Here is a 15,652-nt window from a genome sequence, read left to right on the forward strand (position 1 = left end):
AATAAAAGTATGTGTTATTTGTAAGAATTGGTGTCAGATTTCTTTATTGAGTGGGTCTTACTGCTTTTGTGTGTGCAATGAAAGCTTTGCACTACTCTCGGATATGCCTAACTGCTTGCTCCCACTCCCACAAAGGAGAGCATTTGGGATGACATTGTGCCTCAGAAATTCCTTTGGGGCTTGCCTGGACTCTTTACACAGTGTACCTCTTTTAGGTCCGCCATATAAAGAGCCAGCTTCCTACAGCATGAGGATTGACGCCAAGTCAGTTGCTGGTCTTCGGTCTTGCTTTTTCAACTCTTCAGTGTCTGCCTACTTCTTTCAGGTCAGCAGGAACTGATTTTCTAGTGCAAGGGGCTCTTCTAAATACTAGTTTTACGGATGGGAAGGGAGTGTATGGTAGTAGCCAATGGGGTAATTAGCTCTGGGGTCACTATACCCCCTACTTGAACCCTTCCTGTGGAAAGTAGGCATAAACCTGTCCCACAGTTCTAATTTCGCCATCACAAAGATGGCAGACTTTTACATTTTGTGTCCAGATCAGTTAGCCAACCTTAGGGGTGAAGGTAGCCTGAGGGTGAACACGCCTCTCTGACTGCTAATTTTCCCAGCTGTCTCGGCGCCACCTGGGCCCTGATCGGGGGGTGGCATCAGCTCTGAGGGAAGCTAGATTTGCATATCAAAGACTGCGGGCTCTTCAAAGCCCCCATCTTGGAATGCTAAATTACAGGTAGGGGGTGTAAAATGAAGGAGGCTTTGTTCCTGACCTCCTGAGAGCATGGACCCTCACCCCACTGGGGGTCAGAAACTTGTATGTGGTGTCAAGCTAACCAGAACCAGTAAGCTAGCACACTAGAAGGGAGAACCTTCCAGGTATCAGACGGTACGAGCACGTCCAAAGCACTTCCATTACAGTGTGGGGTCCCACAGGGCTCCTCCCTGAGCCCCACACTTTTTAATGTTTATATGTCCCCCCTGGAAGACATCATCTCCCCGTTCGGCGTTAAGTCAGTAATGTACGCCGATGACACACAGCTGGTTGTGTCAATAAGCCAGTCAAGAAAAAGCCTAGACAACCTAGCAGCCTGTCTAGAGAATATCTATAAGTGGATGACGGAATCACGGCTGAAACTAAACGGCGAGAAGTCTGAAATCCTCCTCCTGGGAAATCCACGCAAACTCCCTTCATCCCTCGTCTGGCCAAGCTGTATGGGTCCACCCCCCCCACCCAAAGCAGAAGTCAAAAGTCTTGGCATTTGGTTAGACCAGGACCTGAATTTCAAATCTCAGGCAAGAAAAACTGCCGGGGCCTGCCTTGGCCTCATCAAAACAGCACGAAAGGTCCTTCACCTTGTCCCCTTCCAATCTAGGAAACTACTCATGCAGGGTCTAGTGAACTCCAGGCTGGACTATGGAAATGCTCTATACTTAGGGGCTCCCGCCTCGGTCATTCACAGATTGCAATGTGCACAAAATGCCGCGGCAAGACTCTTGACAGGAACCAAACCCAGATGCTCAGCCAAGCCAGCGCTCAAAAGCCTACACTGGCTACCGGTCAAAGAAAGAATCAACTTCAAGACCCTATGCATCTCGCATAAAATAATGCAGGGGAAGGGGCCACCGATTCTGAGTTCCATGATCAAACCCCACCACTCAAACAGGCAGCTCAGATCGGATTCCCTTTCACTGGCCAGTGTCCCCAGAATACAAAAGACCCGATCAGGGGGGCGACTGTTTTCCTATAATGCCCCGAAGTTGTGGAATTCCCTACCAATCTTTATCCGGAAAGAACACAATCTTCTTGCCTTCCGTAGGCATCTAAAAACATGGCTCTTCCCATAGTCCCCATCTCTTCCTTGGTAAGATAGGTCTTCTGTCAGCGCTGGGATGCCCTAGGGTAGCTATGCGCTCTATAAATCCCTATCCAAATCCAAATCCAAATCCTAGTAGCTGGTAGGGTTTCAGGGAGTACCTCTGAGGTGCCCTCTGGGTGCGTGCATGAATAAATCCATCACTGGAATCAGTGTGGGTTTAATAATACAAGATGTATGATACCAAACAACTCTGGTTTCAGTAAAGCCTTCATGTAGCTGGTGAATTCGTTTTTACCAGTGTTCAGCACATGTACTTTAATGGCTTCCCTGGTCACTTGCACTGGCGGTAATTGAACTGGCCAGCACAGGGGCATATCTGCTCATGCAGATGTGTCCACACATGCAGTATAGTGCACCTTGCCTTACGGCTGGAAGGCCTACTGTAGGGGTGACTTGTTTATAATGCATGCAGGGTCTGCAGGCATGACACACAGGGATGGGTGCCATGTTGTGTTTTCACTTTTGACAGCACCAAGACACTCAGCCTGTAATGGCAGTATGCAAGAGTTAGGAGAGGGGTCCGGTAAGGTGGCACAATACGTGCTGCTGCCCTTAGGGACCCTGTTTAGTACCCCTGCCCTAGCTACCTGGGGTAGCATTTATTAGGGACTTACAGCGGTGCCAAAGGTTTTGCCAATTGGGGGCACAATTGTACTGTTGAGGGAAAGAGAACGGACACTGGGGACCTGGTTAGCAGGAACCCAGTGTTCTTTTTGTCAAAATTGCATTGAATATCAGGCAAAAAGTGGGGGTGACTATGTCAAAATGAGGTACTTTCCTACAGTTAGTAATTTTAAAAACTTTAATTGTTTAAGCATTGAAATAAAATCAAGATAAATCAAATAAAACAGCAATGATACACATCTGTTTCATTGTAACTATGGGTTTTGGCTGTCAGTTCATTTTTGAAAATTCCCTATTTTACTGTTGTTCTCTGTCCCTTCTAGAAACTGAGGGGAAAGGGATGCGGCAGGTAGGTTGGCTTTTCTTATTTGCAATAATCCTTGCTTAAACTTAAGATGATCAACGTCCCTCGAATGCGAGATCCCCAACTTGGAGTTTTGACATCTTTCGACCCTGTGTGATTGTTTAGAGACTCTTGTCACAAAAGAAACAGTCAGGGGGAAGGATGGCCGTATAAGGACCCATAAATTATATATAATAAATATATTAGGTAACGAAATATGTGTGTGTGTGTGACAAAGTAATACAACATTGTGTTTGTGTGGGCACACATGATTAGTTGTTCAAGGAGGGAGGGGATGACTTTTGTTTTGCATCGTTCTTGAAACAAAGAAATTAAAATATTTGCCACCAAGGGGAACACATTTAAAAGTAAGTTAAGGCATCTGAGTAACTATAAATAGGAGATGTCCTTCTGAGCACTGACAATCATGGGACTTCTGGAGACAGCTAATGAATGGTGATCTTAGTAGTTCAATCAGGTAATTCAGATGATCTGAGACGGAAGCCTAGGAGTTTTGTGAAGGAAAAAAATTAAGAGGAATACATACTCTCATTTGAGAGTAAAAAAACCAAATAACTGTCTTTCACTCTGAATCTTAATCTGAAATTATCATACCTGCAACTAATTCCGTAAGCATAAGGCTGTGGAGTCGGCATAACTGGTTGGTTCCTCAATGGACTCTTGCCGCTCAGTAATTTTAGCTGGGCTTTCTTCCCTCTCATGCTTTGAGGCAACAATGTGATTTCATAAGTGTTGCCATGGCAACATTTGTTCACCAAACATGTTTCTAATAGTCTTACCTTTCTTAAAGAAATATATCCATTGTTTGAGAGCTGCTAACAGAACAGATTTCATGTATTTCAATTCTGGAAATTAGCACTTCAAACTGTGATTCTTGCAATTGTTTATCATTTGGCGCGATCTGACCTGAGGAAATACCAGTTTGAAATATTGTCTGTGGTTGCCTCATTGTATATCAAGGAAAAAAACAAAAGTGTCATTTTAAGTTTGTTTTGTGGCCGCGGATGTGTTCTTATATGTTTTAGAATGAAGCCTGGTCTGGATATTGTTAAACCATATAAAACAAGCATTGAATAGCCAATAGGTCTCGCTTTTGGGACCTTTTAAGTTTTTACCCATGCAACAGTTGGTGTTTTTGCACCAAGGATATTGTACTGCATAACTAAATACTTATAAGGTCCCAAAAGCGAGACCTATTGGCTGTGCCACTGCTTTTTTTTTGTGGTGTCACCCGCCTCACCACCCTTGGTACAATCCAGCCGCCACTGCTCTACTGTGTTTAAGATACGTGAGTTATGACTCCCAAATATTAGGCTGCAGCTCATGATGCTTGTCAGTTACCAAGCGTAGCTTTCACTACAGAAAAGATTAGAGATCCCTGATCTAGACCATGTCTTTTCCAAAGTCAGATTCACACTCATTTTTCTTCTGTTAATAAGAAACTGCTACATAGCCATTCGTGAGGAGACATTCCATGGCCACACTTTTAATCAGAGGTAGTTGTGTTTTTTCAATCTATACATACAGTGAGTCATACGCGTCTTAAAGGGTATGGTGATATGGGCGCTGTGGCATGCTGCAGGACATTTGGCAGCCTGCACCAGCTCACTACAGGCATCAGTATGGGGGGGGGGCGGAATAGGCACCCACTTTGACAGTGGTGGTAACAGCTCCCTTCACAGCAGTAAGATTCCCACCAGGCAGGCAGGATCTCGAAACAAAACAGGCGGTCTTTCAAGGGCTAAATAAGATCCTTGGTCTCTGAAGGGGAATTGGGTAGTATCTGAGGCCCTTGGAAACCCGTGGTAAATGACAGTGCTCAGAATGGACCATGACTATCAAACGCCGACTGCTCCGGGACATCAAGATATGACCTTACAACCTCTGCAAGAATAATGTAAGAGGATCAGTCTCTTTACACAAAGACTTTTAAATAGTATTTTCAACTGGAAAATGTTATTCTTTGAATATTTCCTCTCTAGGTTCAAAAGGTCCTGCTACAGGAGTGGTGTTCTTTGTCCCAGAAGACGCGTTTGTTTTACCTGTACTTTGCACTCACTACCGGTTCCTGCACTACCAAGTCTCATGTTTAATATGAGTCTCCAGGGTCTGCAACCAACATTTGACAAACTGTGCAGCCATTATTCCATTGGAATAAATCTGAAAGATGTTATTTGAAATCAATAGCCCTCCTCATTTGATATTTCAATGTTTTAGTGGAAATCACAAACTACTTCAAAACTACAATAATTCCCCTTCACTAACTTTCGCTCTTGTCCCGTTTTCCATAGCATAGTTACATCATCATTTAACAACTGCCATAAAGTGATGATAAATTAAGATAAATAGCACAGATTCTTTCTAGTTTAACATAAATGTATTTACTGTGTGAGCACAAATATCCCCACAAATGAATCTAGTATGTGTGTGCCTTTGCTCCACAATGAAGTTACTTTTTGACAAGAAAACAGTGATCAATAGTAAATAAATGCAATTAGATCAGAAATAATTATTGAAGTAAACTGGAAATATGTGGTCAGCACTTGGACAATGAATTGTAATGCTAAGATTAATTAAAGCATTTCTGTAGATGTGCAGTGCTTCTTAAGTAGTAAAGCAGACGGTTATGAATGACCTTCTTTTATTAAGCTTGACATTTTGTAATATATTGTTTCAAGAAGAGGTGGTATAGCATTTGTGCAGTTATTTGAGAAACGGCCATAATAGTAAATAAGTACAAGCATCCGCATGGTTTGGGGAAAATAAAGGATCACTGACCTCAATGACTCCTTCTGTTGCAAATATGTTGGGTTTTATTTTTGCCAGAAACATCAGACTCAGATAACAGATGGGGTCTGGTTTGGCTCGGTTCTGCTTCAGCTGCTTTACGGCACCACACAGCACTCCCTCGATTCGATCATCATTTCCTTCTGACTCAGCAGCTTCAATCTCTTCCAGAAGAGTAGCAGGGTTAACTGGAGATGGGTAAAAGGTGTGAAGTGTCTGTAAATATACAGCTCAAAGGAGGGTGTATGCATCTTATCAATGCCCTCCCAAACAGCTTTTGACATTGCTGTTGAAGATGGAAAGGAAACAGGTATCTACCTGTAGCCAAAGCACTCCAATATGGCCATGGACTACAGATGAACATATCTGACATACGCTTATGTTGGTTGAGTAGCATCTTGATATGTTTTTGCTAAAGTCTTTAAAAACATTTACACCACATCATATGCGACTCTACAAAACGCATCTACACTTGAGTTCGATTGTTACAGGTGAATAGCTTTGTTCTCCCAATGAGTACAAAGCAATGATCAACTCTAAGGAGGGGATACATGAATAAATGAGGATACACATCACAACCTTTAAAACAACTCCTGTTTTGCACTGTCCAAACTTGGCGAGTCAGTTCATCAGACTTATTTTCTTTTCATGGGTCCTACTCAGCTCTACTGTGGTTTCCAGTATTCTCCATTTTTGAAGGGAGTCAGAGTGCGTACTGTTTCTCGCTGTACTATCATCTCAACAGGGGTTACCTAAAGAGATTAATCAGCACTAGCCATTTACGTTCAACCATGGAGATTGATGCACTATTGGAGTGCGCTAGTCATTTCTATTAATCATGCAAATTCAATTTTCTTTAATTAGTTATAAGGTTGTCACACCATTAACACATATAAGTCAACATTATACAAACAACACATACGAGAATCAAATCATAACAAATTAATAAAAACTCATATATACAAGTTCACATCTTGCATTCCTTGTATGCTTGTTCAATGAGTGTGTCTCTAAAATTTCTAAAGTGAGTCTCTCCAAAAAGTCTCTTAAAATCATATTAGTTACTTGTTAATATTCTACCCCTCTTTCTTACCTTTTTTCATATATTATTTCCCTATTTGTTCTTTTTGTAGGGATTTTCAATCCCATCTTTGAAGTACCCAATACTTTTTCTTAAACAGTGATGTTTAACTTACAGCTTTCTCTTACCCACATGAACAAGTCCTCTTTTCTTTCAGTCGTTGAATCCCAAAGTCCACATCATAACCTTGATGCCCCCTAACCATCCGCTTTCTGGCACTTTACTTGTTCCACATTTCACTCTTCTCTATTTCCCATCCATTTATGCTACCCCTACTTCACTCAATGATCATTTTTATTTGTTTACATAGCCTCTTCACTTTGAAATAGAACTAGTTAATAAGGTTCCTAGGATAAAGAAGCATATAAAAAAAGAACAATATATAATGTAAACTAAAAACAAAGTAAAAAATAAAAAGGCATACAAAACAATGTCCACATAGTAAAGAAGAACAAGTTATTAACCTTCAGTAATTGCAGATTCTTCACATTTTGAATGCTACCAGACTGGACCTGGACGCTTTTCAGCAATTGCTCCTGTGTGCTGAGAATATGCCTCTTTACTCTGCATGCTTTTTCTCAGCAGGTAATTACAACATGGTCGTTACCACGACCGCGTTGTAACAACGCATACCATTACCCCGCAAGTCATAACAAAGACTTGCTCTGGGAGGGCGCTGGATGGTGGAATAGAATAATTTTCTATTGCAACTACAGTATGCGCAACAATAGGGAGGGTGATGGATTTTAAATCCAACACCTTCTGACCCCTCCGCAAGTCGTTGTTCCGACTTGCGGAGTATTGGTATCTGTTTTTACAAGGCGGTTGTTGTAATTCCCTGTGGGGGGAAGGATTTGTGGTAAACGCTGTGTGTCGTGCGCCGATACGTTGCACCATCTAACTTAGCAGCGACCTTGCCCCGTCTCCAGAAGTGATGGCACAGAGCCATACATAGGGATTGGCATCAGTTTACCATGAAGAATTTGGCACCTATGGATGCAGAGAATCAGTAACAGACTACAAACCATTACAGTGTGCAAACTTTAACATAGGAAGGGGGGTGGGTGGTGAGAAATCTGTATATAGATAATAGTGTCCATCAGAAAGAGTGTTACTGAAGACAAGTAACTTGTTCTTCTGAAGGATACTTCTAACTGCAGATTCCTCACTGTAAGAAGATGGACTTCTTTGAAAATGTCCCCCCACTTTTTGCCCCTACTTGAACTGCTAGATGCTAGTTTTTCGACTCAGGCAGTGCAGTGAAGTCTGCTAACCAGGCTCCAATGCTAGTGTTCTTTCCTTTAAAAAAAATGTATAATTGTAACCAAATTGACATGGTCTTTATCACCCCTGTAAGTCCTCAGTAAATGGTACCCCGGTACCTAGGGTATGGGTACTAAAAAAAGTGCCTAGGAGCTGCACATTGTCTTGTGCCAATCTAAGGGACCCATACAAAAATCACGTGCAGACTGCCACCGCAGAATGCGCGAAAGGGTGCAAGCCCTTCTGAAAACACAACATTGCACACTGCTTATGTTATGTGCAATGCCCGTGCACTGCATGTATTATATGTAAGTCACCGCTACAGCCGGTCTTAGCCCTAAGGCAGGTTGCATTATATTACATAACTGCATGAGCAGATATGCCCCTGTGAAGTCTAGTTCTATTACTAAATACTGCAAGTGAAAAGGGAAGCCATCTGAAGTGTATGTACTGGTCATTACGAGTTCCCCAACAACGTAATGGCTTCACTGAAAATAATGGTGTCTGGTAACAAACACCAAGTCTTAATAAATCCACACTGATGGCAATACTGGATTTATCACATGAAAACGGGTTGCACACCAATTGTTTCACCCGGGTATTTCCTGAATTCTTATTGTCTGTTTCTTCGTATTGCGAGCTCCCTGTTTGACATGCCTAGCCCACACTGCACGTAATGAACTTGAACACCAAAATTATGAGGCTCATAATTTTGGTGTTCAAATACTGGATTTATGACATGCACCCGAGTGCACCTGAGAGGTGCCTCCTGAAATTGTACCAGTCCTTTGGTGAGCTGGCCGACTGGTATCGACTAGCCTGCCACCAGAGACGAGTTTCTGATCCCCTGGAGGTGAGAGTCCGTGCTCTCGGAGGACAGGAACAATGACTGCTCTGGAGGGAGGTTTTTCACACCTCCTCTAGCAGGATGGACAATGAATTAGCATAGCAAGGCCAGGGGCTTCAAAGCCTCTGCCGCCTTTGATATGCAACCCCGGCTTTCCCCAGACCTGGGATATGCCACTCCCTGGGGCCCATTTGGCACTACAGCAGGTGGGAAAATTTGCTAGTCAGGAGCCATGTCATACTTCCAGGCTGAGCACACCCCTAAGGTGGGCAGTCTGAAGTGGACAGTCAAAGAAGGGTTTCACCAACTCTGGGTCAGGGTTATGCTCAATCCCCACAGGAAGTGGTCATAGAGGGAGTGTAGTCAGCCCAGGGGTAGGAAGCCCATTGACTATTACTTGACACTACCTTTTAATGTCCCTAAATTCAGTATTTAGGTGGCCCTCGGACATCAGGAACTTAGATTCGACTTGCTGGGAACGAAGAGGACAAAAGAAGAGCTGTGAAGGCAAGAACAGAGGACTGACCATGAACTTGGCGCAAATGCCTGCCTAACTGCTGGAAACTCAACAATGGCAAAGACCAGACTCGTCCAGAAGCTGTGCGACCACTCTGAGGTTGGAAGGACAGCCCAGCACTTAAACAGTGAGTTAGTATCTCCCTTGAAGTGGAGGAGCCACTTCCCAGCATCTGCCCAGTACAACATTCTTCTGACCCCTGGGTCCACCGAGGAAGCAGCACCCCAGAAAGAGATCTTCATGCTCTGTGAGATCAGATCAGTCTCCCCACCAAGTTTGGAGACACCAGGACCTCCAGGAGCCGCACAGCACCATTACATGGAGCACAGGAGCATTTGCCACAACCAAGGTTTGTTGTGTGTCTAGTCCAGACACCACCCCCACAAAGACCGACCTGCCCACTGAGGGACGACGGAACCGATTGGGCTGACTCGGACAGTGGCGAAGCTGAACTGTTTTGCACCGCCCCCATGTGTGACCAAGAACCATGAGCGACTACGACGGATGGGGAGAGCCAACCAAAACCATCTGCTTTCGAACTGCTCGACCCAAGTCCACAAACACCGACTGTGCACCCTTGCTTCCAAGACCCTCACGTCTTGAGCCCCCCAATGGGAGCTATTGTCCCCCTAAGTAGCCTACTTCTAGGTGGTCTCCCCCTTCTTTGCCAAAGGTGTAGCATGCAAGTCTACCAACCCATCCAGAACTGCTGCACCCACAGTCTCCAGGGCAAGTTAATCCGAACTGCCAGTGGTACTTTGTACCTTGGCCCCCTATCACCTTAAGTCCCTAAGGGGATCCCTGGAATACTATTGGAAATACCTGTATGCAGTGTATGCCTTTTTCTCAATAGGAAAGCATTACTGCGTAGAAATGCACTTGTGCTACAATTTTTACTTCCCTGCAAAAAAAAAAATATTTTAAAAAAGTACGAATTTCTTGGTGTCAAAAATATATATAAAAATACCTGTTATTCTTCTAAATTGGTCTCAAGTTTCCTCTTGCGTGCGTGTCATTTATTGACTCTGTGTGTTCAACAAATGCTCCACACTACCCTCTGATAGGCCTGAAGTGCTCACCCACACTACCACAAAAGAGAGCATTTGGGATTATTAATTTAAGCCCTGTACGCCAATATGGGTCATCTGGACTTTCTACATAGTGTACCTTGTTTTGGTACACTTCATAATAAGCCAACACCATACACCTTTTGAATAGATACCAAAATAGTACCTCCCAAAAGGTGGAGGTTCTGAGGAGTGGACTTCACACCAGGAAATTCTGCAGAACCCAGTGGGCAAAATGGTCCTCTTTTGAGAAGATGCAAATCAAAGCAGGAAGGCCTGATGAAAGTGTAGACAGATGCCTAGGAGGCAGGAAAGCAGATGTCTAGCACTGTAACACTCCTAGCTAAGGTCAGAGTGATAGCCTTAGCATTAGCAAAATGAACTTTAAGTCACTCAGGGGGTTCATTCTTTACCAAACAGCTAACATAATTTTACGCAGAAAAGAATCCATCTCGATTAAGTCTGTGTCTGAAACAACATCCTCTACTACTCACAAGAAAACCCCACAAAAGTGTTGGGCATTCAGTTGGGGCTCCTTAGCACAATCGAAGAAAAAGGTCTGTTGTGGTCCAACAATGAAGCCTCTCCTCCTGCTTAGGAGGCTCTACTGGACAGAAAAAAGCCAGGAGCTTGACAGACTGCCCCACATGGAAGGGCAACACCGCGTTTGGTAAATGTAAATGTAAATGTAATTTGTACTTGGAAAGCGCACTGATACCCCAACTGGGTTGTCCTGGCGCTGTAACGCATACCGCTGTGGAACCCTTCCTGGCTTTTCCCTGTGAAATGTCCACTCCTGGGCCTCCAAGGTGAAGCCAGGCATCCCAGCTCTGTTAGGGCCATTGTGGAGATTAAGCAAGCTATTGCCCAGAGTTGCAGAGTGGGACCCATGATTAGATTAGGCACCGAGGCGAGAATGATCAGGTCCAAGGAAATTGAACCCAAGACCCGCCGAGGTGGGAATAGAACCCTGGTCCCGGGCCAGACCTCTGCATCAGGGTCTGCTGCTCTAACAATTGAGCCACACTTCTCCACTGAAAGGAATGTCCAAGTCTGAAGCACCAATTACCCAGAAAGGAGATGGTATATGGTCATTGTACTGACATGCCTGCATTTCACCGACACAGCACGCAGATGTAATCACAATGAGGAACACAGTCAACGGTGAGGAGCCTCAATGAACAATTGTGCAAAGGCTCGAAAGATGTGCAAATTAAGAGAATTAGAACCTTAGAACCATGGTAAGGATCACTGAAGCTTAACAAAACAAGCAGGAGAAAACATATATAAGCCCTTTAAAAAACGTCATCACAACTTGTGACTTAGATGGTAGAGTGGGTAAGGGGTAGATAGGTGAGAGGGCTGACTAATAACCTTTTACAGTGTCCACAGAAGGGCCTTGCAGGGAAAAATACGGGACACATAGAAAAGTACATGAAACTTTAGCCTGCAACAGATTGACTCAATAGTCCTTGCATCAGGCCACAATAATGTCCAAAGTAGATCGACTTCATTGTAAGACAGCTCATCTACAAATTATGTCCACCACTTATATGGTTAGGCCAAAATCAATCAGCTGGTTAGTCAGTCAGTCTCCATGTATGGAGGTGTAGGTTGTGAAAATTAGGGTGAAGAACCTTCATCCTAATCCTAGGACAGGTAATCCTCCCCTAGAGGTAGGAAGAGCAGAGGGCAAATGCTCAGGCTCAGTTGCTCAAAGTACCACACTCTCTGAGCCCCGTACAGGGCTGTCAGAATGATCCGAGCCCGGCCTCTCCTGTTCTTCTTCAGAACTGGAAGTAGTGACAAAGGTGAGAATGCATAAAGGAGATAGGAGACCTGAGGGGAAACCTCCAGCTCCCTTGGAGATGGTGTCAGTGGACCCTGGGGAGCTTTGAGGTGGAAACTCTAAAGATCAAAAGGCTCTATGATTGAGTGTTCTCGTGATAGCACCCAAAGAAAGCCCCACTGAGTGAAGATGCCTTGAACTACCTCCAGGTGCATGCACTGCTTGTGGTGGGCTAGGAGGCGTCTTCTGACCTCCGCCGTCATGGAATTCAAAGAATATGCTACATGGTTAACAGTCAGGAAGATCCCTTAAAGAGACACTGTTTCAGCGCTTCCAGGCACAGCACTCTTAAACCGCACCTCACAGTTTATAACAGTACCACATGGTGGTCATATTATCCATCACAATGTGCACAGGGCTGTTCTGTATGAAGTCAAAAAAAGCCTTAACAGCTAGCCCTATGGCACACAGTTCTGAATTGGAGGCCTCTGATCTCCAGCTCAAATCAGGTGGCCTCCATGTAAGACACACTGAATTTATCCGAGAGGCACTCTAAGTGTGGAGCCTACTGAAGGTAAAGGTTCCACTGGAGAGCCCTTATGTATCAATGGGCATGAGGCGCCAGAAGGATACATGATGCTAAGAGATCGAGAACCCTCAGAACCAGCCAGAATGGAACCCAAGATCAAGCCTGAAACATCAGGATTATATTCTGAATGTCCAAAACGACTCACTGCAGGGGTGGGAAGGCTTTGAACACCACTGTGCTGAGAACTGCACTATAAAGGGAATCCCCTTAACAGGTCTCAGCTGTAGATTTGGCTCACGAAACCCCAGAGACAAAAGCAACAAATTGGTTGTTTGCCGGTGGTCCAAGACTGACTGTGACAAACTCACCTCCAACAGCCAGTCGTTGAGTTGTGGGACTATGGGCACTCCCGTATACTGAAGATGGTCTGCAAACACCAACATAACCTTTGTTAACATCTTAGGGGATGAGGTGAGGCTGAAAGGCAGGAACATGAACTGAATATAGCCCTTTCTGACCAGGTAGCTGAGAAACCACCAGCAAGACTACAGCATGGGTACATGGAAGTATGCATCATGAGTTCCAAGGACACCATTGAATCTTCAGGATCTAAGATGACCTGGACCACAGTCTGCATCTTAAATGTGTCTCTCTGACTGAAGGTGTCAAGAGACATGCAGAAAGCTGGCTCACTATAAGAGTCTACCAACATGAGATGCACTGTGCAGAGAGTGCAGTATCCCCTATTAGTGTACAGGGGCTTGCTTTAACAATCCCAAGGTGCTCCGTTTGTGATACTGTGGTCGTACAGCCTCAGGCTTATCAGCGGGGAGTGTTAGGGATTTGTTGCTCACACAGAGTCAATAAATGAGACACACTCAATAAGGAAACCCAATACCAATTTAGAAAAATAACACAGGTATTTAATGGGAGTGAAAGGTAGTGGCCAATGGACTACTTACCCTTGGGATCACCAAAACCCCATATATGACCACTTCCTGTGGGGAGTAGCCATAATTCTGTCCCAGAGTTCCAAATCACACCAAAACAAGATGGTGAAACCCTTCTTTCAAGGATCACATCAGGCAGCTCATGTTAGGGGTCTGACTAACCTGATAGTGCAACACGCCTACTTGCATAGCTATATTCCCACCTGTCCTATGTGCCAAATGGGCCTCAGGGCAGGGGGTGGCATCTCCCAGGTATGGGGGAAGCTGGGGTCACATATCAAAGTCAGCAGAGGCTTTGAAGATTCTGGCCTTGGTATGCTAATTCACTGTCAATCCTGCAGGAAAAGGTGTGGACATCTTCCTCCAGAGAAGGCGTTGTTCTTGTGCCCTGAGAGCGTGGGCTCTTACCTCCACGGGGTCAGAAACTCATATGTGGTGGCAGGCTAGTCGAGACCAGTCAGCCAGCACACTAGAGGACAAGTAGGTTTTCAGGGGCCACCTCTAAGGTGCCCTCTGTGTGTATGTCAAATATAATCGGGTAATGGCATCAGTATAGAGCTATTAAAACAAGGTGTTTGATACCAAACACCATAGGTTTCAGTAAAGCCATCATGCAGCTGGGGAACTCATAACAGTGTCCAGTACATATACGTAAGATGGCTTTTCTGTTCATTTGTCCCATCTAGTAATTGGACTGCACAGCACAGGGACATGCCTACTAATGCAGATATGCCCTCACATATAATATAATGCATCCAGCCTTAGGACTACAAGGCCTGCTGCAGGCGTGGCGTACATATATTACAGGCAGTGCCTTTGGCATGGCACACAGTCAGAGAGCAACGTCGTGTTTTCAATCATGATTTGCACCAGGACATGCAGTCTGCACAGGCATAAGGGCGACAGACCAGCAGCCGTTACATACTTGAGTGGCAAGGCTCACTCAACAATTGACTTTACAATCACTAGCAAGGAGTTACTTCGCATCATTGAAACATTCCAAATTAATCAACGCATAGAAAGCGATCACTTCCCCCAAATAACGAGAATGATCATCTCTCTCACCTCGGCACAAAGAATGAACTCTCTTATACAACATGCCGAAAAGTTCAACCTAAAAAAGCTAGAATGGCGAGGTGGGGGGTTGAAAAGTATCCAGGACACAGCAAGGGATTATATGAGTTATTTAGGGCCTCAGAGGATGATCGCGTAACAAACTGGGAACAGTTGACCCAGGACCTTATCCATAAATTTCCAGCAGTGTCGGGAATCAAATAAGATTAAACACCAGGAAGCAGCCATGATTTAAAGCGGACCTAAGAGACCAAAAGAGAAGGGTCGCAAGAGAGGTCAGAGCACAGGCGCAGGCAAAAAGAACGGGGAAAAACCCAAACAAAAGCAAACTAACGGAAGTAAGGAATGTTTACAGGAAGATGTTGAAGATAGCCAAGACCGGTACAAAAGGGGGTGGTGATGGACGGAGCATCTGATTCAATCAAACACTCACACCCAGTCAAAAGATCTGGGTTTAATCCATCACCGTTCTTTAGCCCACTCTGCCACCCCAGTTCAGACATGGCTATATGCAAATCAGTCTGACCCTGTGCCTCATGGGAACAGTCTAGCCTGAACTGCCAAGCCATGTCTTCCCTGCACCGGAAACAAGCTTCCGAGGACCGGTTTCTGGCATTCCAGCCGTCTTCAGACCGGCTTGCTTGAATCCAGTGGCAAAGTGAGCAAGGGACTCATGTCTGAGCATACCCTGCCACACTTAAACCCAGATCTTTTGACTGGGTGTGAGTGTTTGGTTGGTTCAGATGCTCCGTCCATTACCACCCCCTTTTGTACCGCTTTTGGCCGCCATAAGTGTGGCAGGGTATGCTCAGACGTGAGTCCCTTGCTCGCTTTGCCACTGGATTCAAGCAAGCCGGGCTGTAGACGTCTGTAATGCCAGAAACCG

At 44.7% G+C, this 15,652-nt stretch overlaps 1 protein-coding gene across 1 annotated transcript in view; it reads right to left on the bottom strand.

Moving 5' to 3' along the window:
* Nucleotides 1-15,652, bottom strand: part of INTS1 (integrator complex subunit 1) — a 526,883-nt gene that overhangs the window by 461,165 nt on the left and 50,066 nt on the right. Inside the window, 1 exon segment of the mRNA XM_078664951.1 lies at nucleotides 5,641-5,837. Coding sequence (XP_078521077.1) covers nucleotides 5,641-5,837 — 197 coding nt within the window.

Source organism: Lissotriton helveticus, chromosome 10 (assembly GCF_964261635.1).
Source record: "Lissotriton helveticus chromosome 10, aLisHel1.1, whole genome shotgun sequence".
NCBI lineage: Eukaryota > Metazoa > Chordata > Amphibia > Caudata > Salamandridae > Lissotriton > Lissotriton helveticus.